This window comes from Mytilus trossulus, chromosome 2 (assembly GCF_036588685.1).
Source record: "Mytilus trossulus isolate FHL-02 chromosome 2, PNRI_Mtr1.1.1.hap1, whole genome shotgun sequence".
NCBI classification, from domain to species: Eukaryota; Metazoa; Mollusca; class Bivalvia; order Mytilida; family Mytilidae; genus Mytilus; species Mytilus trossulus.
The window spans coordinates 65,022,501-65,049,900 of NC_086374.1; the positions used below are offsets into that span (position 1 = coordinate 65,022,501).

General features: G+C 31.7%; 1 protein-coding gene across 1 annotated transcript in view; it reads right to left on the reverse strand.

Annotated features, from left to right (window-relative positions):
- Positions 1–2,148: 2,148 nt before the first annotated feature.
- LOC134707791 (laminin subunit gamma-1-like) overlaps positions 2,149–27,400 on the reverse strand; it is a 43,217-nt gene continuing 17,965 nt past the window's right edge. The window contains exons 6-26 of the mRNA XM_063567835.1: positions 26,754–26,871; positions 25,678–25,785; positions 24,865–25,001; positions 24,153–24,275; positions 21,845–22,147; positions 21,099–21,326; positions 19,975–20,160; positions 19,457–19,586; positions 18,641–18,753; positions 18,135–18,281; positions 16,810–16,962; positions 16,110–16,247; positions 13,848–14,039; positions 12,383–12,692; positions 11,864–12,001; positions 11,146–11,323; positions 10,662–10,784; positions 9,869–10,183; positions 9,382–9,540; positions 8,772–8,871; positions 2,149–6,388 (exon numbers count right to left, since the gene is read on the reverse strand). Coding sequence (XP_063423905.1) covers positions 6,123–6,388; positions 8,772–8,871; positions 9,382–9,540; positions 9,869–10,183; positions 10,662–10,784; positions 11,146–11,323; positions 11,864–12,001; positions 12,383–12,692; positions 13,848–14,039; positions 16,110–16,247; positions 16,810–16,962; positions 18,135–18,281; positions 18,641–18,753; positions 19,457–19,586; positions 19,975–20,160; positions 21,099–21,326; positions 21,845–22,147; positions 24,153–24,275; positions 24,865–25,001; positions 25,678–25,785; positions 26,754–26,871 — 3,665 coding nt within the window. The 3' untranslated portion in view covers positions 2,149–6,122. The remainder of the gene's footprint in view (positions 6,389–8,771; positions 8,872–9,381; positions 9,541–9,868; positions 10,184–10,661; positions 10,785–11,145; positions 11,324–11,863; positions 12,002–12,382; positions 12,693–13,847; positions 14,040–16,109; positions 16,248–16,809; positions 16,963–18,134; positions 18,282–18,640; positions 18,754–19,456; positions 19,587–19,974; positions 20,161–21,098; positions 21,327–21,844; positions 22,148–24,152; positions 24,276–24,864; positions 25,002–25,677; positions 25,786–26,753; positions 26,872–27,400) is intronic.

Here is a 27,400-nt window from a genome sequence, read left to right on the forward strand (position 1 = left end):
GATTCCCTAATTTCTGTAAAAATAGTTGATCTTCTCATTATCTCACTGCTCAAAAACCTTGCATCCTTTGATATAGATTTCATTTAGTTTTTCCAACATTGTTGATGTATTTATATATTAAAAGAAAATTCTAGTTTAGCATATTCATGGTGAACTAGATTGTGCTATTTTTATACTAACAAAAAATATTTTGTAATCAGTATAAGCAAGGTAAATTCATTCTATTGATAGACGACACATCCATACCAAAATATTACCAAACATTTGCCTCAGTGGCCAAATGGTCTAAGTAGTTCTACTGTAATCTCTGAGGTTGTGAGGGTGCACTATCTTGTTTGATTAGGATTGTCAGTTTTCCTATCTAGGGTCGTGGTTCTCTGGGCACTCTGGCTTTTTCCACCAATAAAAACTGGCCACCAAATAATAGCCTGAGACAAATGAAAAAATTTGTAAGGGTTCCTAATTTTGCTGTTAGTCACAGGCACAACAAAAAGGTGGAAATAATTTAAAATGTAAAATACAGATCAACAGGATTTTTTTCTTGCAAAATTTACTTATTGATAACATCTTATGTTCCTGAACAAGCTTCTGTCCAGGTTTGGTAGAAATCCAGGATAGTTTAAGAAAGTTATTAGAATTTCAAACCAGGTGCTCAGCAGAGTGCAGCTTTATACGACCACAGTTGAACCCTGAACAGTTGGGGAAATTATATCTGGACACAACATTCAAGCTTGATACAGCTCTGAATTTGGATTGCGATAAATTTTTTGATATAATATGAGTTTCGGACACAAAACAAATGTCAAGATCTAACAAATCTATTGCTCAATATTGTGCAATTAAAGAATCTTAAATTGCACAATAATGAGCAATAGATTTGTAAAGATTTCTTCTTTAACTTTTAAAAAAGTTAGAATTTGAGAAATTTAAAAAATAATGATTGAAAACAACTACCCCATCCTTTTTTTTTTTTGCAATTAGTCCAAAATCTGACATTTCTTTATACATAATATATAAGTAGTGTAAGGGAGGTAAATCTGAACATACCCAACATTGTATGTTAAATGTTTTAGAATTACCTCCCTTACACTGCTTTTGTCTTAATTGTCCGTTAACCAGAAACACCTAGTTTTTCCCCTTTTTTGCCCCTAATTCTGAAACATATTAAGCCATTACTCCCCAATGTCAATACTAACCATCCCTTAATGGTATTGAAACTTGTGGTTCAATTTCAGAGAGATTCATCTTAAACATAAGTTTTTGTTTGAAAACTAAAAAAACGATAATTTTGGTCCCCCTTTTTGGTCCCTAATTCCTAAACCATTGGGACCACAACACCCAAAATCAATCCCAACCTTCCTTTAATGGTATTGAACCTTTTTGTAAAAAGATATAGAGATTCATACACTTTAAACACAAGTTATTGTCTGTAAACTAGAAAAATGCTTCTTTTGGGCCCCTTATTCCTACATGTTTGGAAAAATAAACCCCAAACTGATTCCCAGCCTTCCCTGTATTATATGAAAACTTGTGGTACAATGTCAGAGAGATCCATACAGTTACACACAAGTTATTGTCTTGAAACAAGAAAAATGATTATTTTGGCCCCTTTTTGGCCCTTAATTCCTAGATTGTTTGCCCAATAACCCTTTATAATAAATCCCAACCTTCTACTTATGGTATTAAACATTGTGGTACAATATCAGAACAATTGAAATACTAATACACAACTTTTTGTCCTGAAACTTGATAAATGCTGTTTTTGGCCCCTTTTGGGACCCCAATTCCTACACCTTTGGGACCATAACCTGAAAAAACAATCCCAAGCTTCCTTTTGTGGTAATAAACATTGTGTTAAAATTTTATTGATTTCTTTTCACTTATTTAAAAGTTATTATTCGGAAACAATCTTTCTATGGACGACGCTGACAACGTAATACCAATATATAACTAAAAAATTGTGTGGTCCTATAAAAACTTTAACCACAGAGGGAATACTTGTGGAGGCCAGTCCACAAAATGTGGAATCGCTGTCTCGCTTTGTGACAAAGTCGCAGGCTGGACAAAATATTTTTAAGAGATAAAGTGTTTTCATCATTAAATGTAAATGCATATATGTAAAGACAGACAAAGTAATAGAACACTGAGTGGTGTTATTTTTTTTAATAATATCAAATGTACAGCTGTCATAGAACATTTTTACAAATGGGACTATCTTAAAGAAAAGTACAACGATGATAAGTAGGTGGGATATCATGTCACATGACATGTCACATGACACAACAAATGTACTAAATACATGCTGACAAACTTACACTGACATCATCGAGTTACAAATAACCAATCAAAATTCATCTTGCATATGCTGTTTTAAACTTTATGTACAAAAATTTGAACGACAGAATCACAGCTGAAAAGATGTTGAATTATCTTTTGTGTTTTTTACCAAAATTCTTGCAAGTTAACAACTAGAAATTCAAAATAATCAAATCTAACTTTGAAGTTTAATTCAATTGACTTTGGACAATTCTATGATGCACTTTTTTTTTAAGATACATGTATTATAAAGTTTCTAAAAACAACCAATCAGAAAAGACATCAGAATGACTAACTTTTTTCTAATCACAAAATAAATTTGAAGAGAGTTACTCACAACAATACAGCACACAATAACAGCTATAAAACACTAATTCATATAAAACTGATGGATAAAAATAGTCTACCGGTATATATAAATACAATATTAAATGGTAAAGATCATGATTAAAAATATCTATACAAAATTTTATCTACATATAGCTACTAAAAATGTTTTTGTAAGTTTTGCATATATTTGGCACATAATTGTTGATGTATATGAAGTGAAAGAATATACTCCATAATGAACTGCTTAATATTCTGGGTGAAAATATAATTAACTTTGATTCTAATCAACCTTAAATAACCCTTTATATATTTTACTAACAATAATTTTCTTCCAAAGGAGAAAAAAATCAAATTCAAAGACTCCTGGTCTATTCAAATGTATATATAATAACCTAAAAATTGATACAACCTTCTTATAATAAAAGTTTTAATTGACATACAATTATATATGTAGTAATGGCTATTTAAGTTTATTAGAAAGGTCAAAAGATTCTTTGGAAAATTATAATTCATATTTAGCCTAAATGACCTGGTAACCAGTCCTGTGTATGGTGTATATTGACTACATATGGGGCCTTACAACCAGTGTGTATGGTGTATATTGACTACGTATGGGGCCTTACAACCAGTGTGTATGGTGTATATTGACTACATATGGGGCCTTACAACCAGTGTGTATGCTGTATATTGACTACATATGAGGCCTTACAACCAGTGTGTATGCTGTATATTGACTACATATGGGGCCTTACAACCAGTGTGTATGGTGTATATTGACTACATATGGGGCCTTACAACCAGTGTGTATGGTGTATATTGACTACGTATGGGGCCTTACAACCAGTGTGTATGGTGTATATTGACTACATATGGGGCCTTACAACCAGTGTGTATGGTGTATATTGACTACATATGGGGCCTTACAACCAGTGTGTATGGTGTATATTGACTACATATGGGGCCTTACAACCAGTGTGTATGGTGTATATTGACTACATATGGGGCCTTACAACCAGTGTGCATTGCACATCTTTTTCTTTTACTACATTTATGAATATAATTACAAAAGTGAAGTATAAATATCTGTACATTTAAATGAAAGAACTGATAGTCTTGCCCTTGAGTAAAACTTCATCACAATACAATGTAAAAAAATAGCACCATTGAAATTTTACATATTTAGAGTAAAGTGTTGATGACAAATATTCCATCATGCAACCTTTTACAATTAACTTTGCAGAATTATCAGATTTGATTAAAAAAAAAAGCATGTCACCTCAATGAATTCTTTAAATACATTGTAGCTTAAAATTACTAGACATGTATACCATAATATGTAAACAAAAAAGTCTATGAATGGAGAGGCAGGTTTAATTATTTTACAACCAATAAAAACATATAAACCTGGTTTAATAATCATACAGTTATTTTACAACCTGTAACACTATTAAGATTTCTTTTGTGTATTAACAACTTTATTTCAATTTGGATAACTTGATCTATGCTACAACTGATTGTAAAATAACTTGCTAAAATCAATGGTCTTTTACACATGACAAAGCAAGCAAGCGTTTGAATATCTAAGGGTTTATACTAAATGCTATGTGCCGTTATGACACATGTCGGAGGTTTTGTATATTCACATAACTAATTGTGGTATCTGTATCTGCAAAAAACTAATGCCAAAAATTAAAACTTCAAAACTGCAGAATATTTATCCAAATATAGAAATTCTATTTTTGTTTTAAGCATAGCAAAAATGATATATAAAAAAAGAAGCCTGTCTTTCTGAAATATCTTTATAATAACAAGAACAGAGTATTCCCACTTGAGGTATATATATTTATGACATATCATCGCAGTTCTCAATCTTAAGGCACTATATAATTATTTCTGTGTGGTCATGGTGGTTTTGTCAATAATTTTTTTAAACTGGTCAGTCTCGACACAGTTAAATGCTATCACACATAATACAATTTTCAGAACAAATTACATCAGTGAACCAACCATCTTACGACTGCAAATTCTGGTTGAGTTACCGAGATGGATACAGTGTTATATTGAGGTCGTATAAAAAAACAAAAAAACCTAAACATAAATGATTGTAATTTTATAATTATAAATTTCTACTTTTCAACTGTAAGAAAAAGAAAAAAATATATAACAGGCAAAATTGAAACTTGTCTTGATGTCAGATGGAAGGATTTCAAATGATGTATAATTTAACACACATAAAATTGAACTTTTAACACATTTTAGAATTTCCCTTTTTTTTTTTTAAATAAAATATATGTCAATTTGTTCATGGTTGGAATTTGGAGTTTATATATGGAGTTAAATTTCTTATCAATTATCCTGAATCAAGCTAACTGAGTTTTAATATTTGAGGTAATCAAAAGTCTAACTCCACAGTTGAGATATCTTGGCTAACAAATGAGAAGGATTTTCTGGATCAGGAATTAATCTAAAATGTGTCAAATGTTGTTTTATTAACTTGATTAAAATATAAATGATGTGCAAGTTTCTCAACCCTGAATTTATAAATTCAAGCAGTGTTAAGACAGATATTTAAATTGAGAATTCATAGATTTTAAATAATGAATGAATTTTGAATGAAATCCAAGTAATAATATAAATGAGATGTGATTATCTACAGGACAATGATTAACACTATTGCTACGAGATTCCACTGGCCTTGATTGTTAACACCACAATATTTGTCAACCTCTATTGTTGGAAAAAAATATAGTATATTATTTAAAATTATGAGGGAACAACAAATTTAAGAAAATGACTTAATACATTTTGTAAATTTTACAAGATATTATACAGGAATCAAATTTTTCCTAACAAATTTATAGCCAAGGCCTTTTTAATCTTAATGATTAGAAATTCTTAAATAATGTTACAAAGTAAAAAAAAAATCCAAGAGCCCAGGAAAACACTCTAAAAGAATCCCTGATCATAGGTGCAATCTCACAAATTTTACAAAAAATTCTGATTAAAAAACATAAATTAGAATACAAAATTTTATAGAAGACAGAAAAATAATTGATTTCTAAATATACATGAAAGATATAATACAAATGCAAATTGCCTGCAATTCACAAGCATATTGAGAAAATGATTAGAATTGACTAGAATATAAAAGGACCTTATAGATTTAACTGTTCATGAGAAAGCTAGCAAAATAGATAACTAGAAAATAATTCATATCAAACATTCGTTAAGTTTACATTAAAGGTAATATAAAATATAAGGATGCTTACTTATTTGTCATTTTTTAAATAAGAACGATTTATCGTAATTTTATTTTTTTTGTAGAATATACTTGTTCTCTTCCAAACAATGATTTTCATCTCAAAATTCTTCACATTCTCATTTCTTTCTAACATTTACAAACCAACAATCACTCAGATCTTGACTTCCAACTTGACAATCGCTACATAAAATAAGAATTAAGATTGAACAATAATTTAAGTACCAGGTGCTGTTTCTATTTCTATATTCTTGAAACAACCATCAGGTAGTGAATTCATTATTTGTTCTATATTTTCTACGTCCTTCTTCAGGTCATCATATTCTCGTTTACTCTTGAGAACAAGATCTATGACCTCATTGTTTGCATTCTCAAGGTCAACAAATTGTTTGTCTAAGTTATTTTCTCTTAATAGCTTCTCTGCATCATCAAGCTGCTTTTCTAAGTCGTCTAACTTAGCTGTGTCTACACTGTCAAGTTGATCTGAAATAGAAAAAAAAAATTATTTAAACAAGAATGTGTCCATAGTACATGGGTGCCCCACTCACACTATCATTTTCTATGTTTAGTGGACCGTAAAATTGGGGTAAAAACAATTGGCATTTAATTTACAAAGATCATATCATAACGAACATGTATGCTTAATTTCAAATTGATAGGACTTCAACTTCTTCAAAAAGTACCTTGACCAAAAACTTTTACCTGAAGTGGTACAGACGGATGAAAGGATGGGACAGATGGACGAACAAAAGAACACAAAGAACAGAAAACATAATGTACCTCTAATATTGTAGGTGGGGCATAAAAATATCAAATATAGAAACAGCAAATGTCATTTCAACTGAAGGCGTAATACTAATACCTCAATGTTGACATACACTTTGGATTTATATTTAATGAATTACAGGGGAAAAATCTAGTTAAACGATCATAAATGTCAATTTTAGTAATATTTCAATAATTGATTTCAAGTCAAGGTAGATTGGGAATTCAAATGACTCTGTCTGGCTTTACAAACAAGACTACTGTTAATTCAGAATTTAATGCGAGGTTTATATTATTGCTAAAAATGCGACTGAGTTGTAAACGCAATAATTAAAACTTGCATTTTGAAATATTTTATATGAATTTAACAGGATTTTTCTCAATATCATATAAATTAAAATCGCATTTAAGTCTAAAATGACAAAATCGCAATAATAAATGCACGCAATAATTTCTGAATTAACAGTATGTACTGTAGTCTGGGATCTTCAGTGAAATGAGGGTCAAATTGAATTGTGAGTTTATTTGTATTGTATTATCTTTCCTATATGACTGATCACCTACAGGGCTAACACTTCCACTATTTCTCCTGTACAAATTGTCTATTTTTTATCTAATCATGTGTCATAAGCAGTTCATCTAATACAACACTAGGCTGTCAACACTGAGGTTGTCAGTTTGAATCAAACACAAGGAAGGTGTATTCGACTTCAATTTTAATTGACTAGTCTTCCTTCCCAAGTTTGGTGGTTCTTTCTGGTTAATTTTGCTTCCTCCGCCCATAAATCTAGCCGCCATGATAGTTCTGAAAGTGGCTTTAAACTAACAATCAATCAATCATCTTTTTTTTTTCAAAATGAATTCATCCACTGTTATAGCATACATGTGACAGAGTTGTCAAGCCACAACTGGAGATTTGGAAATTTTCAGCTGGAGTTTGGGCCTCATAACTGGAGATTTTTTATCGACATATGCAAGATTTTTTTGTGTGTGTTTAAACTGCATATCTTCCTTTTTTGTTAAAACACAACAATGATTCCACACCTTCAAGCACCTACATAGCCATTTTTACTTAGTAAAATCAAGGATTTGTATAGATAGACTCTAACTTTGGTAAAATAGAAGATAAGGGGGGTTCAAATATTTGTTCATCATAATTTTATATCATGTATATAGTTCAAGATAAAGTAATCAGCCATCATACATTTTTGGCAATAAGTAAATATGCTTTGACCACATAGGCAACTTTTGTACCCCTACTGAACATGTTTGTAACAGAAGGTGTTGAATTGATAAAGTTGTGAGCTTTCTGTTGGGTAGCTGTCTCCAAATTTTTGGTAAAGTAATTAGGGACACCATAGTCAGCTTTGCATAAAGTGTAGTAAGCATGGTCATGACTCTTGGCACTGGACTTTCACATTTTTTTGTTTTGGCTAGATATATACTGTGTCTTCTTTAATTTGATGCTGGGGTACATGTATTTGGTGATAACATACAGTTTGCATTTTGTGAAATAATAAGACAAACACACTTATTTAGGTGTTCCATTGGACAAGATAGAAGACATATCATATTTGAGTTGATTTTATTGTCTTTGAGGTTTAATATAAACTAAGTCTGTTCCATGTTTTCAACAGCATCAAAATTTATGAAAGTCGATGTTTATATAACACTGTTCCATTGTCAGAATCACTTTTAATCATCCAGACATGTTTATTTAACTAGCTAGTTGATAACTAGGTAAATGCCAATCATCTTTTATTGTTGTATATACAGTCTAATCCTTAACACCTTCATTGATTACTCCAGGCTATTTTCTTATTTACCTTTTTGACACAAATTCCATTACAGGAAACTTCCGATTTTCTCGGACTTTTCCCATATCAATTTAGAGTTTCTCGGACTTTTTCCCTGTCTGTATCTATTTTGTAAACAGAAATGTCTACTGAAATTTTTTCGCGATTGACATTTTCAAAAAGCGGAAGATTTCAAATTTTAACGGGAGGGACGGAAGAGGGTCTGAAAAGCAGGAGATTTTAACTCCCGCCGGAAGAATCACATGTATGTTATAGTTACAAAGTTGTGTTTAACCATTACTTACTCAATAAATTAGAGATATTTTTAATTTCATTTAATGCTGTTGTAACTTTAGTCGACACATCTCTGGCTGTATTCTGTGCTTGACTAGCCTTTTTCAATGCCTGTTGAAAAAAGAAAAAAGAAAATCTAATTTTCATGTTTTTTTCAAAACTAATTCACAAAAAAAATATTGTATGGATCATTATATAAAGCATTGCATCTTCTAATTAAAAAAAACATCACAAATAATTTCATTTCTTGATATCTTTTTTCCATGCATGTACCTCAAAGAGTAATTTGGTTTTCTTCAACTTTTTTTTCAAAAGTACACATATTTGTCAGCCTTTGCTGATAAAATATCACTATGATAGCTTCAGTGGGTTTTTTCAACAAAATTTAACCTTTCGGTCATATCGAGTGAAGAATGTTGTGGGTTCAATTCCTGAACAGGTCAAATTAAAGACTTTAAAATTAGTATTTACTGACTTTCCATTAAGTAAGAGGGATTAACAAGTGAGAGCAAAGTCTGGTAAATTAGTGTCCAGTTTAATGTTTCTGAGTACGTTACATCTTTTTCTACATATACTGTTACCTTGTGAAGTAGCATAGAAGGTAACAACTAAAATACTTACATCGTTCGTAAGAGCTGAATCATCATCAGCCTGTTTTTCTCGTTGTGCAATGTCCTTTTCTAAGTTATTGACATCATCAGATAAGTTATCAGCCTCATCCTTCAGATAGGTAGCTTTCTCTTTTGTATCGTCAGCTTCCTGTCTGATTCTACTTGCCTCCTGTCAACAAATATGTAAACGCATGAACTTGTTATTTCACCATTAATTTAATAACCATTAGACAAAAACTTAAGATGTTTGTACATTATAACACAATATAATGAAGACTGCCTACAAAACTTCATTGTACAAAAAAAGGGTTGGAATCTTTCAAATTATTGGCAAAAAGGAAATGGGTATCTGAAATATTCAAAAAATACTCATAAGAAATCACTCCTTTAAATCGTGTGACAAAATTATATGTTGACCTATTGGACAGACTGACAGCAACATCGCCCCACTTCTACAGTGGGTAATTCAAATTAACTTGTTTCATTTAATAACTTACATTAGAAGCATTTTGAGCTGTACTTTGTGCCTGCTGGGCCAATTTCAGTGACATGTCAGCGTCAGACTCTGCTCCACTTAGAGCATCCTGAGCCTCCATGGTCTTCTTCTCTGCCTCTTCAATTATAGCTTCAATTTCTGGTATTCTCAGAAGAGCGTTATCTGCCTTGTCTTTGTTTTCCTGAACTTGTTGATTAAAGCCCAATAAAATTCTGAGAGTATCACTGGCTTCCTTCAGCGTTTGTTCAGCACGGCTTGTGGCATCTTTTGCCATCTGTCTGGCAGCATCTGCTTCAGCTAACAGCTCATCAACACGCTGAAAAGAGCATACTCATTTAGATATTCAATACATACATTTTTAAGTTCATAATTTTTTTTCATCTTTTGGTAAGCATTATAATCAATTCTGTAAATTCATTAAATTATTGCAATGTTTTCATTATTGCGAAAAAAATGAAAGTATTAATTTTGCAATAATAAAAACATATTCATAATTACAGTATGGATTTTCCATCATAAAACTTTTGCAATCATATAGATTTTATTTCACATTTTTACCAAAGGTGAAGGTGTCACAATAATAAATGAAAAAAATAATTTCTAAATTATAAGTACAAAAACATGTATTCTATATGAAGAAAATAAATAAACTACTTATTGAATTTTCACCTATACAAATCTTTTCTTAAAAGTTTAACCTCACAATTTGTGTGGTTTGATTTTGGTAAAAAGTATCCTAGTTCATAATGAGAAAAGCTGTTAAAAGAACACATTCTAGTAGAATTATAACTTACATTCTGCTGTTCATTTCCAATCTTTAACATTCCAGTAGCATCTCTGGTTTGATTAGAAACATCTTCTAAAAGTGCAGCATTGTCTCTCATCAATCTCATTGCTTCGTCTTTTATTTCCTGTGCCTAAAATTCAAAGATAACCACATTATTAAATATTTTGGATCGAAAACTATACAGAGTCAAAATTTAACCTGCCCATTTTGTCATCAATTAGGTAAAAAAAAAAGCCTACCTAAAAAAAACTGATATATGGTAAATGATCAATTAACTCTTGATATTGAGATATTCTTGACTCTGTGCCTGAATCACGAGGTTTGTTTAAGTCTGTGACGCCAGAAACAGCACACATAAGTCTCTATTCTGAGACTTTTGCACATGCAAGACAATTCTAAAGATGTGTCAGGGTACAAGTTTTGCCATGTGACAAAATATATCAACAATGCCAAATATAGTCTAACATATGACTCTTATACAAAATAATTACCTCTCTCTTTATCAGCATTGCATTACTTTTAAGAGCGGGAACATCTGTTCCAGGTAGCTGTATTGATGTGGCATCTGTGTATAACTTTAAAGCTTCGTCATAGGCATCAATTGCCCTTTGTTTAGCACTCTCTGCAAAGGTTCTGGTCTGGTTGTAAAGTCTATCAGCATCATTATACCTATAATGATTATTTTTTTATATTTGAAGATACTATTCAATAATAGTTAAAACAAACCCAAATTGAACATGGTTTTTGATTATCCAGTAATGGCATTGTGAAGACCAGAAGTTTACTTTAAACTTTTTTACAAAGGATAATAATAGGCCATAGGTTGAATACCCCAATTTCACTTACCTTTCATAGATTTGTAGGTCTTAAGTAATGAGCCATATCATGAATTTAACCAATAGGCGACTTTTCAAGCCAAATTCTGAATAAATATTAAAATTAAACAATCCTATACAATCACAATTATAGTAGATTTGATGCCATGATGTTCAAATCTACCAATCCCCTAGTTCCATAAATAGCCACCACATATCCACATTTAACCAATCACAATGGACTAATTTACCTGAATTTCGATAAAGGCTCTGGGGAATATAACATATTTTAAATCAATTAAAGGGTAGATATTTAGGATCAAATATTTTTGGTGTGTAAACTGAGCCAGGCTGTTGGTTTAATATGGTATTTTAGATATAGTAGATAACATACTGCTGTTTAAGTCTAGTAATGTCATCACTGGTTTTGTCGGGCATTCTCAATGTTTCTTCAGCAAGACGTTTGGCCTCTCGAGATGTGTTCAGAGCATTCTTGGCCAACATTTCAATTCTCTCTGCATCCTTCCATTGCCTTTTAATAAAAAATAAATGTTAAACTTCATGTTATACATGTAAGAGGTTTGGCTACTCACACTAGCTAATCCTTACATCTATGAAGTTTTATTATAGTCTAAATTATAAGAACATGTAAATAGATTTCTGTAAACTTAACATCTTGTTCATTGATGAGATTTTACTGTTTACTTTCTGGTACTGTAAAAAATTGTCCTTTTTCTAGTTGTCAATTTCACTATTTGTGTTGAGGACCTTTTTTGTGTAATTAGCAAAATAACCTTGCGTTCAATATCTAAATTTGAAGTATTTTGAAATAAACAATATTTTGCAAATACACCTGACAAATGGCCTTCTTCATCCATCCAGTTATTGTTTAAAAAGAGACCGAAAAAATTACCTATCAGCCTCTGTCTTAGCCCTAGAAGCAATCTGAGTCATCTGGTCTGATTTCTGTCCGAACTTTGCCAGGGCTTCCCTTGCTCTCTGAAGAGCTGCTCTACCTTCTGTATCAATGTAACTCTCTGCTGCTGTTAAGGCTTTTTCTGCCCTATCAATGGCCTCTCTGGCTAGTCGGAGGTCTCTTTCACTATTCTGTGATGCTGTTTCTGCAGCGGTCAATTTTCCACCAATCTGATAAGCTTTGGAGTTAACATCTTGAACTGCTTTCCTTAACGCTGCCAACTGTACCCCTAATGTTCCATTGTCAGCTAAACAAAATTAAACAATTGCTTTCTTTAGTTAAAGTGTATTCAATTTCCTTTCCTCCATTGAATTTTTTTTAGGATACTTGATTAGCATAGGATTTTTCAATAAAATGCTGAAAATATGCTATGAAGTATTAATGCATTGCGAAAAAAAAAGTATTTCATCAAATAAATTTAAGTTGGATATTCTTATGATATTCCTTTTCATATTGGATACAAATTGTATTCAGTCTACTGCAGACACTTTGCAGTCAAAGCGTTAAAACTGAGGTACTACACTGGCGCCAAAAGGTGTCATTATGGAGTAAAGGGGGTGGCGTCAAAGGGTCATTATGGAGGAAAGGGTTCAACTGCTATAATTAATACATTTTTAAAGAATATATTCTTTTCCATAGATTACATGTTCTTAATTAAACCATACTTCAAAAAAATGAAATTATTCAAGGATGCTGATTTTTAAATTTGTTCAAATTCACTATTAAACAGATATATCATGTTAAGGAGGGGTATTTGTGAAAAATACCAGTCGAGAGAATGTTAAATTTCACGGGGCCGTAAGGCAAGGGAAATTCATTCTCAAGACTGGTATTTTTCGCAAATACCCCTCAAGAACATGATATATCTGTTTAATTACATCGAATGTTAATGTTCTAAAACGCATCGATTATTGTGACGTTACAAGCGTCCAGTCGGATAGAGTATTTTTTGGCAAATACCACCGCTGAGAGGGTAAAAAAGGCAAATCCTTTTTGCAAATACCCCGGCGTCGTTGAAAAATGAACGATATTCGTTTGATTACAGTGAATTGGGGAAAAATACACTGGCTATCAACCAGTCAAATCCAGGATTCTTACATAAGGTGTAATTATTTGAGAAATTCTAAACTCATTTCACTAATTCTGGTTTAAGTTACATATGAACCAGTTGATGTCAAATTCCAAATACTGTGGATTCCTTTATTTTCATAGATACCAACTATTGTGAATCAACAACAAAAAATGAATTTCCTTGTATTTTCATTTACCAGTTGCCTGTAAAAAATTTGAACATGTTAAACATTGAAAATATATCCATTAAATCTACCAAAGTTGGTACCCTGTGAATAGAACAAAAGTGTATGATACTGTGTTTATTGTGATTTATGAGTTTAATACATACTGACTGCTCCTCTAGCTTCATCAAGTAACATTACAACAGAAGAGTTCACTTCATTCATATAAATTAAGAACTGTGTGTCATTGAAAGCACTGGGATTGTTGCCGATATTGATGATAAGATTTCGGAGATCATCCAACTTCATACGATGATTGTTAACACGTTCTTGGACAAGACTATAACATGGTGCACAATCTGAAATATAAAGGAGCATACAGAATATTTGATATAATAGATGCAGTTAATTAACTATAAACAGCTATCAAAGTGCTTTAAACATTTCTTCAACAATAACATCATTGATATCTTTAAAGCAGGTTCCAATTTCATACAGCTTGAACAATTCGCCGTTTCAGAATCTAATGCATCCTAGGTAGTATTTTCAAAAGTGTACACCAAAATGTCTTGATTGGTCTAGCATGACATAAACAATGGAAATTTAACCAATGGCGTGACGTTATTTTCATTTTGGGGTACAAACAATGAAATTACCCATGATGCTTTAGATTCTGAAACGGCCAATTCATGTAAATTTTTTACAAGTACTGTTATATAAAATTTTCTTCAACAATTTCCTAATGCTTGCAGTTTAAAATGTTTGGTTGGCTTGCTTGCTTTATTTGTATAAATGTTTGCTCAAGCATTGATATTTATTAGGATTGACATCAGCAGTCAAAAGATAGGTAGGTAGAGCTTTGGCTTGTTTATGGGCCTTTTTATAGCTAACTATGCAGTATGGGCTTTGCTCATTGCTGAAGGCCATATGGTGACCTATAATTGTTAATTTCTGTGTCATTGGGTCTCTTATGAATAACTGTCTCATTAGCAATCAGACCACATCTTCTTATTTATATTGTATACATTATACTTAAATGTTATTGGATGCTTAGTATAATACAGAGTATAAATGACATTTCTTACTGATTCACTTACCAAACCAACCAGCAGTCAGGTTATATTTGTTTTCTTGACACATGTCACATGACATTTCTTAATGATTCACTTACCAATACAACCAGCAGTCAGGTTATATTTGTTTTCTTGACACATGTCACATGACATTTCTTACTGATTCACTTACCAATACAACCAGCAGTCAACTCATATTTGTTTTCTTAACACATGTCACATGACATTTCTTACTGATCCACTTACCAATACAACCAGCAGTCAGGTTATATTTGTTTTCTTGACACATGTCACATGACATTTCTTAATGATTCACTTACCAATACAACCAGCAGTCAGGTTATATTTGTTTTCTTGACACATGTCACATGACATTTCTTACTGATTCACTTACCAATACAACCAGCAGTCAACTCATATTTGTTTTCTTAACACATGTCACATGACATTTCTTAATGATTCACTTACCAATACAACCAGCAGTCAGGTTATATTTGTTTTCTTGACACATGTCACATGACATTTCTTAATGATTCACTTACCAATACAACCAGCAGTCAGGTTATATTTGTTTTCTTGACACATGTCACATGACATTTCTTAATGATTCACTTACCAATACAACCAGCAGTCAGGTTATATTTGTTTTCTTGACACATGTCACATGACATTTCTTACTGATTCACTTACCAATACAACCAGCAGTCAACTCATATTTGTTTTCTTAACACATGTCACATGACATTTCTTACTGATCCACTTACCAATACAACCAGCAGTCAGGTTATATTTGTTTTCTTGACACATGTCACATGACATTTCTTACTGATTCACTTACCAATACAACCAGCAGTCAACTCATATTTGTTTTCTTGACACATTTCACATGACATTTCTTACTGATCCACTTACCAATACAACCAGCAGTCAACTTATATTTGTTTTCTTGACACATGTCACATGACATTTCTTAATGATTCACCTACCAATACAACCAGCAGTCAGGTTATATTTGTTTTCTTGACACATGTCACATGACATTTCTTACTGATTCACTTACCAATACAACCAGCAGTCAACTCATATTTGTTTTCTTAACACATGTCACATGACATTTCTTACTGATCCACTTACCAATACAACCAGCAGTCAGGTTATATTTGTTTTCTTGACACATGTCACATGACATTTCTTACTGATTCACTTACCAATACAACCAGCAGTCAGGTTATATTTGTTTTCTTGACACATGTCACATGACATTTCTTACTGATCCACTTACCAATACAACCAGCAGTCAGGTTATATTTGTTTTCTTGACACATGTCACATGACATTTCTTACTGAATCACTTACCAATACAACCAGCAGTCAGGTTATATTTGTTTTCTTGACACATGTCACATCTGGCTCCAACAACACCCACTTTACATGGACAATTACCATTTGGACCACACTGTAAGTCCAATGCTCCTTCAGGGTCACAATTACAGGCTAAAAATAAAATTAAAATAGTCAATTCTATTCCTCATCAATGCTTACATTTCGCTCTATTTGATGGTGCAAAGTATGCCCCTATATGTTCTTTTGTTTGGCCTTTTTCAACATTTTTTATATTGGAGCGTCACTGATGTAGACAAAATGCATATTTGGCTTACATAATTTGAAGCTTGATACCTACGATGAGTTATAGATATTATAAATAAATGCAATACTCTGATGGTACAATAATAATTCTTAATTTTATAAAACAAGAAGTGATTGCTTAGCAGATCTGAAAATAGCTCACATGATACAACTCAACTACATAAGTTTTAAGATTAATTATCAAATAAGTCCCCTAATCAAAGGTCGTGGTTTTCTCCAAACACTCTGGCTTCCTCCACCAATAAAAACTGGCCATCACACAATAGCCAAAATGCCAAGCTTAAAAGAGGCATTTTAAAAAACATAAAAAAATCAAATCAAATACGACCTTACCACAGAAGGTAAGTCATATGTTATTAAAGTTGTAAATAGATGAACATAAAAATACTATTGCATGAATTAAACATACCTGTACAGCCAGCAGAAGAGAATCCAAAGAAAAATCGCTGACATTGGTCACATTTCAGGCCAGTCACACCTACTTTACATTGACACTGACCAGAGCCCTGGTCACATGTATCGTCCAATGATCCAATTGGACTACAATTACATTCTTCACAACCTGAAATTAAAATGAAGTTATATTAAAAATTCAAAACATATTTCCAAATTTTGCAATTCACCTAATTATGATTTTGACAATTTCATCATTTTGGTAGGTTTTTTTGCTAATGTGCAGTCAAATCATTTCCTGACTGCTTATAAATTTTAAAGGCTTTTTACCTTTGTCTATATGGTGTGTCAAGCCAACAGTTATCATTATCCAATGGCAACACCAGTTGTTTTATAACCAATATGCTCCATTTAAATTTTTATGATTTTGCCAAACTTTAGTTAAAAAGATATTAATTTATTTAGTTAGTTATTACACTTTCTTGGGCATAAAATTTGTATTTATCTTGTGAGTAAAGGGGTGAATGTCTCAAATTGGATTATTTCTATATCTGTCTTTATAGATATCTACACTAGAGTAAAATATTTCTGTAGTTAAGGCTGAATAATGTACATAACACATAGGCCGAGTTCACTTGAGACTCTCGAGTTAACTTTACTAACTCAGGTTTCAACAAACCGATTTTACTTGAACCACTAGAGTTAACCCCTCTAACCCTGGTTCCAACCCTCAATGAGTCAGGGTTTTACTCGAGAAACTCTTGAATGACGTTAAACCCATGAGAATATTATTTTTTTTTATGCTTGGCCAGGGCCTTACCCTAGAGTTACATAGAGTTGTTCCGAATATCAACTCTAGTGCGTTCACGTGATAATCTATTAACTCTGAAGTCAATTGAAGAGTTTCAAGTGAACTCATCCATAGATAATTGTGCAATTAGAAGCAGCCACACAAAGTTGACAATTAAAAAACGCAAGAATCTTATAATTTCATATAATGCGTGAAGGATGCAAAAATCAGTGTATAGTCAAATATTTTTTCTGGTACTGTGGATTCATTATTATTCATGGGATACCAATTTTCGTGGCTTTCGTGGTATTGGCGAACCACGAAATTAAATGTTCAACAAATAACAATTTTTCTATAGGCTTGTATGTAGACCTCGGGAAAACCACGAAAATAAATATCCACGAACTTGCAAGTTTTCCATAATCCACGAAAATTGGTGCCAACGAAAATAAATGAATCCACAGTAATTGAGATGAAATGAATCAATTGTATTGGAAACATATCATCCCTATTTTCATTGAAGTCAACCAAATTTGTACAATTTCACTTGCCTGTTCCACTGTCTATATTCCAATAACCAGATTGACATTTATCACACTGACGACCTTCAACCTTGGGCAGACATGGACATGATCCAACCACTGGGTCACATGACAATACACCTGCACTGAGCGTGCCTGGAGGATAACAGCTACAAGCTGAATAAAAACACAGAAAATTAATATTAAAATTAATTACAAGATGGAAGTAAACAAACATCATTTTCTAAAATGTACAGACCCTAAGAATTCAAATTGAACATGCTGAACTGAAATAATATCGTAGACATTTCTATGAAACAGGAATATTATTATTCCTAACAATGTAATGTGTAAGATTTATTTCATTGATGAGTTAATAAAATATTTTGGGAAATATATCATAATTATTCAAGATCTTCTTACTCTATTAAATAGAACTGTGAAAACTATATGTATGTTAAAAAAAATCAATTTTAACCCTTTGTCATGTTAATAATGTGGAAAAAGATTATAATAATGATAATGAATTAACAAACCTTTACAATCTCCTTTGGTTGATGCTAGAGCATCGCCATAGTAATTAGGTAAACATTTATTACAATAAAATCCAGCACTATTATAAATACACTTCAGACATTCTCCAGTTGACCTGAAATATTATCAACATTACAGTTATATATTTTATTATTTCATAAACTATCTATTTTACTGTATCTTTATAATTTACAAATCTGTATAGAAATATTTGTAATCTATGATTTTAAAGTTCATCTTGTTGCAAAAGTTTCCTCTATGAACATATCAAAATAGTTATTCAGGAACAATACACCATTTACATTATGCTACTTAAAATATTTATCTGGTATACAATATAAGTAATAAAAAGTTCTACAGTTCTTCTTGTTCTCACTGATGGTTCAAAAAACAAATTTAGTTATCACTATTGTTATAACTTTTACTTTGAAGGGACTGAAAACTGTAAATTAACCAGCATTTTTGGAATTGTCTTTGTAACTGGTACCAGGTATGAAACCAGTCACAAAGACCATTCTCAAAATGCTGGTTATCATACAGGTAAGGGACGACATCAAAAGTTCAATGTAGGATAAAAACTTAATTCACATAGTTTTTTCACTGACCCCCACACCCCCCTCTTAACTTAATTTGGAAAAAAATTATTTACCAATAGGGATATATGTAAAAATCGATAAACAAAACTTGCAGAATTTTAACCCCCCACCCCAAACTATTTGATTTAAGTTTTTTATCCCACATTGATCTTTTGATGTCGTCCCTAAGAATTGCAATCTTAAATCTTTAATAAACTGTATCTGAAACAAAACATGTCCTACCTGTCACAGTTGCCAACTGCATTAGTATCAATATTTTCATTACATTTACATCTCTCACATGGTCTACCAGCTCCTTTCAATCCAGTTGGATCACCAAAATAACCATCAAGACAAAACTCACAAAGGTTTCCTGAAAATACACCAAATTATAATCAAATATAAAGCAAATTTACTTTCTTCTAAAACTATGAATCTTTTAGTATGTGTAATAAATATTTACTAGTTTCTCTGACAGTGGCTAGTAAAATTATTTTACATCCTTAATCTGTGATTGTTGTCCTTGTTTGCCATCAGAGATTATTAAAAGTTTTGAGGCTTGTTCAATATGATTTGTAGGCGAGAATGTCATGTCATAAGTTGTATTGATATTTGAAATAGTTAACAAAGCATTGTATATAATAATTGTTTGTTTTTTTAATTCCCTTGCATTTAAATAGTATAAACTGAGACCATACTATTTGATTAAAAAAAAAATCACACACTCAATTAATTGTCTATAACCACATATCCTTTTATACCTCCTTCTCCTTCTCTACATTGTGTACACACAACTTCTCCTCCAGGTAACAGTACACATGGTCCTCCATCAGGACAAGGACAAGGCTGACAGTCGTTAGATGTTCCTTCACGGGCATTGCCATAGTAACCAGTAACACAACGCTCACAAAAATTTCCCTCAGTATTGTGGTTACAGATACAACGACCTGAAATAGAATGAAAATCTATATTTTCAAAATACTTACTACAAAGGTTCCTCTTCAGAGCGCCAAAACCTAACACAGGACAAACCAGAAACCTTTCTTATTTCAGGTTATTAATGAATTTTGTAGAATATTGACCAAAGTAGATATATTGCAGGTATTATCATCATTCTTACTTCAAGATAACCAGTCAAAGACAAATACTGAGCAAATAAGCAATTTTGAGAAACTGAATTATTATATTAGAACATGCATAATTATTTTCTGATAATGTGTTTTAAGGTGGTACCTACCACTACAGGGAGATAACTCTGTAAAATCAGCTAAACATTTTAATTACAATGTATTGTTAAGGGAATATTAAGCTTCTCAATAATCAAAATTAGTGTTTGTCAAACTGCTATATAACCAGTGTAATTTTTCTGATGAATTGGTTGGTTCAAATGTTTTGAAATTTTTATAATTTTGTCAAAGGGTCAAAGTAAGTTCTTTGTCTAAATTTTATGAAAATTAAAAGAGCCAAAATAATTTTAGTGAAGGTGTTAAGTACCACCTTAACAATCTTCCATAAAAAAAATTCTGTAAACATACTTCTGTCTGATCAGAATAAAATTTGTACTCCTAAAGTAGTAAAGTTTTGACAGGTTTTCCTGTAGCAGTATATGTTCTACCATGAAACTAAAAATTGTTCATCAGTTATATTTACAGAATCTAATTATTCAAAAACGTATTGAATAAGTAAACTACTGATACTAATTTATTAAGATAACTTATTTTGTAGTGAATCAGCAAAATCACCAAATGTTAAACTTAAAATACGCAAAACAAGTCAATGTCCTACAAATACATTCCAACACTTAATTAAATGTTATTCATCTTCTTACATCTATTAAGTGTAAAACCTTAAATTCTGACTTATACAACTAGCATATCAATCTTACCACTATTTGGTTCACAACTATCAGAGTGATTAAAACATTCACATGGTACACAATTTGAGAATGGTCCACCATATACTGGGTCTCTCTTGTATCCTGCAGCACATGATTCACAAAATTGACCTACATAACCTTCCGGGCATGTGCACTGCTCGACCCAAGCAGCAACTTCTCCACCGTTTGACCCCAGTCTTGCTGTCTCCATGACAATGTTATCAATAAAACCAACACCTTTAATGAATAAAAAATAAGTTTACATGAATGCAAAAAAATACAAGGTTTCGTAAATAAAATATACATTTTTTTCTATACTGTACTTTATTTCAAGAATACTTTGGTTCTGATAACTGTGCCTAATTTAATTTAACTCATAAAAGTCTTGAATAATGTCAAGATATCTTCACAGACTTAGGATCAATTCAAAATATTCTGCACGAAATAATCAAACATATGGAAATTGTTACCCTACGTTAGGTTTTCATTGAGGTGGGAGGGGTCAAACTAGAACTTTGTGACTGAATTATCTGGAGAAAATTTATTGAAATCTTAATTCACCAGTAAAAAAATATAGGTATATTAACAGAAATATGTCATAAATTTTTTTTTCAATTGTCATTTACAGTATAAATATCATAAGTTGACTTCTAAATTAAAACAAAACTTGGTGATTATTTTCAAAGTAGTTTCTCATACCAACTTTTTCCTAATTCATAGACAACAAATGTGTCATATAGGTGAACATAACCTACCTCCATTGCTGTATGTAGCTCTGATTTTGATAGCAGTCAGGTTTGACAGAATTGTCAAGAAATCCTGAGCATTTATCCTTGGTGTCCATTGATAATTAGGGTGTTCATTCAAACGGAACTTGTAGTTGTGTGATTCTATTCCAGGCATTTTGTTACCCTGTGTAAAGATAGCTGACGATACTTTCTGTCCAGATCCCTCCAATACAATATCCACAACAGAGGCTCTTCCCTCTTCCTCCCCTGTACGCAGGTCAAAGGACAAGAACTGGTTGTAACTTAATCTCTGGTTTCCAAGGTAACGAGCTACAAAAAGTTTTAAAGAATTCTACATTATATAAAGTATTTCAGGGATCTCCATGGATGAAAATTGAACCATGGAGGAACTTTCACCATTATAAACCGTATCTACGCCCTACAGTGTATAGTCACCTGTTGGTGACCTTCTGCTGTTGTTTTTTTATTTGGTCGGGTTGTTGTCTCTTTGACACATTCCCCATTTCCATTCTCAATTTTATAATAATAATAATAATAATAATAATAATAATAATAAATTCTTTATTAAAAGAGGGTAAACACAGTTAGTTACAATCACTAATCTTCCCTGAGGCCCTCATATACATGTATGTAATACAAGTAAAAACAAAATGATAATAATAAGAGAAAAAAGCAAACATACAACATATAAACACAATTGTATAGACATAATAGTTCAATGTACATGTACCATGATTAAAAGATATGAAACAGTTACATATCGCATGTAGTAAATAGACCTAGTATATATATACAAATCATTAAAATCATACATTCTAAGAGTAATAGTTGCAATCATTTCAGACTGAATATTGGGACTGTCTCAAGTATTGTTTTATAATTTGTTTAAAAGAATAAGTGTTTTGCACGATAGCGCGATCGAAAGTATTACATTCCTCCACATAAGGAAAGGTGAACATGCAAATTCATTGCTTATTTAAATTATATTAATTTAAATTTTCATTATAAATTCTATATAGAAGTATATATATTTTCAATAATTGCCGTTTGTAACTCTTCTCATGCCCCCTCCCTTTCCCTTAGGCGAGACTGACCAATAGCTATCACGAAGGTCACCATGTAGTTTTCTTGCTATTTTTGTTATTGGGGTTAAAAATCATGTGGAGCTTATTTTTCACGGACACTGTCAAATTCAGAAGTCATGAAACCATTACCAGTATGGCTGATTTGCAGCAACGACAAAGGGAGTCGTACGGGTTATGTAAAAGGTTAAAAAAGATTTGTAAAGCAAACGTTGTCAAATGAAAAGGTTGTTAATGACTTTATTTAGCAAATCGTTGCTATGCAACATGCATCTTTCGAGTCTGAAGAGAAACCGGAAACGCGGATGTATCAAATTTATTGTAAACTACGAAATGAATTCGGAATTACGATACAATATTTCTTTACAGGATATATATTAAAGTTTATACTTTTAACTTTTAAAGTAATTATATATTATCGTTACAATACAGCAGTACTCGAGTTATTTGCGAAAAATAATAATAACTGTTTTATGTGTTATTTTGAACTTCTTAAAAAGGGGGATGCTGATTGCGCGAGTCAAAATAAACGCATGTGTTCGACTTGTTAAAACTTTGTAGCTGGAATATTAATTATATATTTAATCTGAATTGTCATAAGCATTTGCGGAAGCTTAGTTAAATAATTTGACAAATGAATCATCTAGATCTTCAGATAATATTCTACTGTCTAGTTTGTTGATCTACCTGTACAAGCTCAGGTACAAGTGATTAGCGGTCTTAATCCAAATATCCCTCAGGCCTTAGAACTGTATTGGATTAAACTATAAAAAAAGCCTGAGGGTTATGCAATTTAATACATGCATTTGATTATAATTGCTACAAAAATGGCGTCAGGCTATAAAACAACAACGATGCGGAAGGCAATTGAACGGTGGCGCAAGTCTTTTGACGATGGCGCAAGCCATTGTTAAACAGGCCATGGAGATCCCTGTATTTACATAGCAATAGTATATTTGCAGGCAGTTCTAATCTTCATCAAGTTTTTTTCATAGCTGAAAAATAGAATCTAATTCAAATAATCACATAAAAGAACTTTAAGTTAATAAATCAAGTCAAATCAAATAAATGATTGTTTTTTGTGTATGCTGAATTAACTGATGCTAAAACACTTTGTTAATGTATATTACCACATGTTTGATACAATTTTACTTGTATTTGTTTTTGTTTAAAAAAGGAAGGAATTTTCTTGAGGAGTGAATTTTTGTTCCCTCAATATATTTCTAACTTGCCTGGTGCTATGAAATACACATGTTCATATCCGGTGGAAGACACTCCCAGATTTTGTAAGAAAGCATTGTATTGAGTACTGACAACATTATTGGCTCTGTCTGAAGCAGTCCAACGTTGTTTCCCTGAAAAGTTAAAACAGTTTTATAAATTAATAACAGAAAATTAAATAGTTTATGAATCAACGTCTACAACAATAAAAATAAATTTGGTGGATGAAATCAAAATTTTGATTTATGTTGAAAATATATAATATACACAGTAAAACGGCTATGAACCAATCTAATAGAATTTACATAGTATCAATCACCTATTTGTTATATTATACTGCTATTTTTTGTAAATTAAAAAAAAATATTTAACAAATTTCCAATTCTATCTAGTTAAACTATGAGCTTGAGCTAACATATCTATAACCTGTGCTACACATTTCAGCATATATCCCTGTAAATCAATTGGAAATTAAATGTATTGTTGAGACCCTCTAGCATTGTCAGGTATCATACCAATCAATTTACTTTTATTACAATATTTGTTAATGGTCTTTACATAGTTACTATGTCAAAGTGGTAAATATTGTCTTCAATAAATATCTACATGATACATCTAACTATCAATCTTTAGGTTATATGTTTTGCTATTGTCCACTGTACTATTATTTAACATGGTGAGTAGGAAACAAAAGAAAAGGTGTTTTTTTCACACACTACAAACCTGTTTCAAAGTCTGTAACAATATTAGTAGCATAGTAGCCTGTAGAGCTGATACAGTCCTGGGAATGTCCAAAACAGAAACAGGAAACACATCCAAATGGATTCCTCTCACTCAAACCAAAATAGCCTATCTTACACCTAAAAATAAGGATGAATCTTATTACAAGTCTCTTGTGCAAATGTAATTTATATTAATAAACTATTGAATTCTCTCTGAAACTAATGCATAGAATGCTGTACCTCTAGAGGTACATATGTACAAATTCTAATGATATTTGATCTACAGTGAAAATTGTGGGATCAAACACTGTCTGGAGTTACTAATATACATAATAAAATGGAATTTAAAATCAGAGTTTTAAGAAATGAATTACAAATGTACAAATCTGATCAAATTTTTTCCAAAATTATTTCATCTTTGAACAAATATAATGTAAATAACTATGCATAATGTGTTATGCCTTATTGTTTGTTGTCCCAATGATTTTAAAATTGCCTTACAATACCATCATTGTCATATGAACTACCTAGCCATTCAACTATTCCATGCAAAATAAACTTGATGACATTGACCTTATATTGTTTTTATACTGTAGCTAAAAACGGCAACATTTATAGTTTTGAAAATGTTGATACAAAAATAGGTCTCATTTTCCATCCCATAACTAACCCCAAATATTGAAGCAAAGTCACATGACATGAAATCAACATTGCATGAAATATCTCTTTGTTACTTTATTTAGTATAAAAAGACAACAAATGCTCTAGCTGCTGTACAAAACATGTTTTTAAACCAATCTTTTCTTAAACTTACTGATCACATGCTCTGCCCTCAACATTTTGTTTACAGTCACATTTGCCATCAGATGGGTTACACCTTGCCACATTATTCTCACTGCCTGCAACTTCACAGTTACATGGTCTGAAAGAAAGCATTAAAGCATGTTACACTTATTATTTTAATTTGCGCCTTTAACATAAACCAGTGTAATTTTGTGCTTTTAAAAGAGTCACCAAAAAATATTAGTGAAATAGATATACTCTCATACTTTATTCATATGCGTTGCCTTTTTATGATGTGTTTTTCTTGGGTTAGATTGTAATGTAGTTTGTAATTTGACACTAGATATATAATTGTGGCTTCAAAGTATTGATTAAAAAACTTTTATGACAAAAATTAACAATGCTTTTTATATAGTATAAAAAATATTCTTTCTAACATTGTTAAACCTACCCAAGAAACCAATTGTTAGTATCTTATTCTATTTTCAGAATAAATATGAATACAAGTTTTAATATTGTCACAGATAGCACATGCAGTCATAGTTGTTGCATTTTCTTAAAGAAAGAAAATTTTGATATTGTGAAGTGCCTCAGGTTGTTGTTAGCCAATCAAAATTATAGATTCTAATTAAACAAACATAACATATTATTGTCATTTTGTTTATTTTCTGTGGTTACCGTTTCTAACATCATACTCGGACTTCTCTTGAACTGAATTTTAATGTGTGTATTGTTATGCTTTTACTTTTCTACATTGGCTAAAGGTATAGCGGGAGGGTTGAGATCTCATAAACATGTTTAACCCTGCCACATTTTTTAGCCTGTCCCAAGTCAGGAGCCTCTGGCCCTTGTTAGTCTTGTTTTAATTTTGTTTTTTTTAGTACAATTTGGAGTTTAGTATGGCGTTCATTATCCCTGAACTAGTATATATATTTGTTTAGGGGCCAGCTGAAGGACGCCTACCGGTGTGGGAATTTCTCGCTGCATTGAGGAGACCTGTTGGTGACCTTCTGCTGTTGTCTGTTTTATGGTCGGTTTGTTGTCTGTTTGGCACACTCCCCATTTCCATTCTCAATTTTATGTAATGTAACTATTGTAATAACTTACTGACATCCGTATGGACCAAAGTCATAGTGATTGGCATCACAGCGGTCACATTTATCTCCTATCACACCTGGCTTACATTGACATTTACCATTGTTTTCACACTGCAAATTCTCTGAGCCTAAAAAAACAATACAGTTTTAGCTAGATTATACAATAGTTATTGAAAATAACCACACAATCTTCCAGACACTTTCCATAAATCAAAGAATGTCTTTATCCTTATGCATATGAACCTTTAAACATGTTAAAGCTGGCTGAAATATTGTTGTACATTGCAATGCAGTTAAATCATTGAAGGGGTGCTAGATGTGCAATAGCATATAAAGTTTTTTCATTAAGTATGATAACACATTACAAAAGCCTGTTTTATACGAGAAAGATATTATAAGGGTGTCATCTCAAAACAAAAGCAAGTTTGCAGGCCACATTATGTTTTACTATCAGCTAACCTGTCTCCTAACTCTGCCATATGTCTTGTGCTGGCGGAGAAGAAGCAATTATTTATTTAATTTTTCTTGTGTGTATCCACCTTGGATTGAACTTCTAACCTCCAATATTTCGGAAGATGTGCTACTAAAAAAACATTGTCTCGATAATTGCAACAAGAAGATCACACTTTTTTTAATAAACAATTCAACATTTCCAAT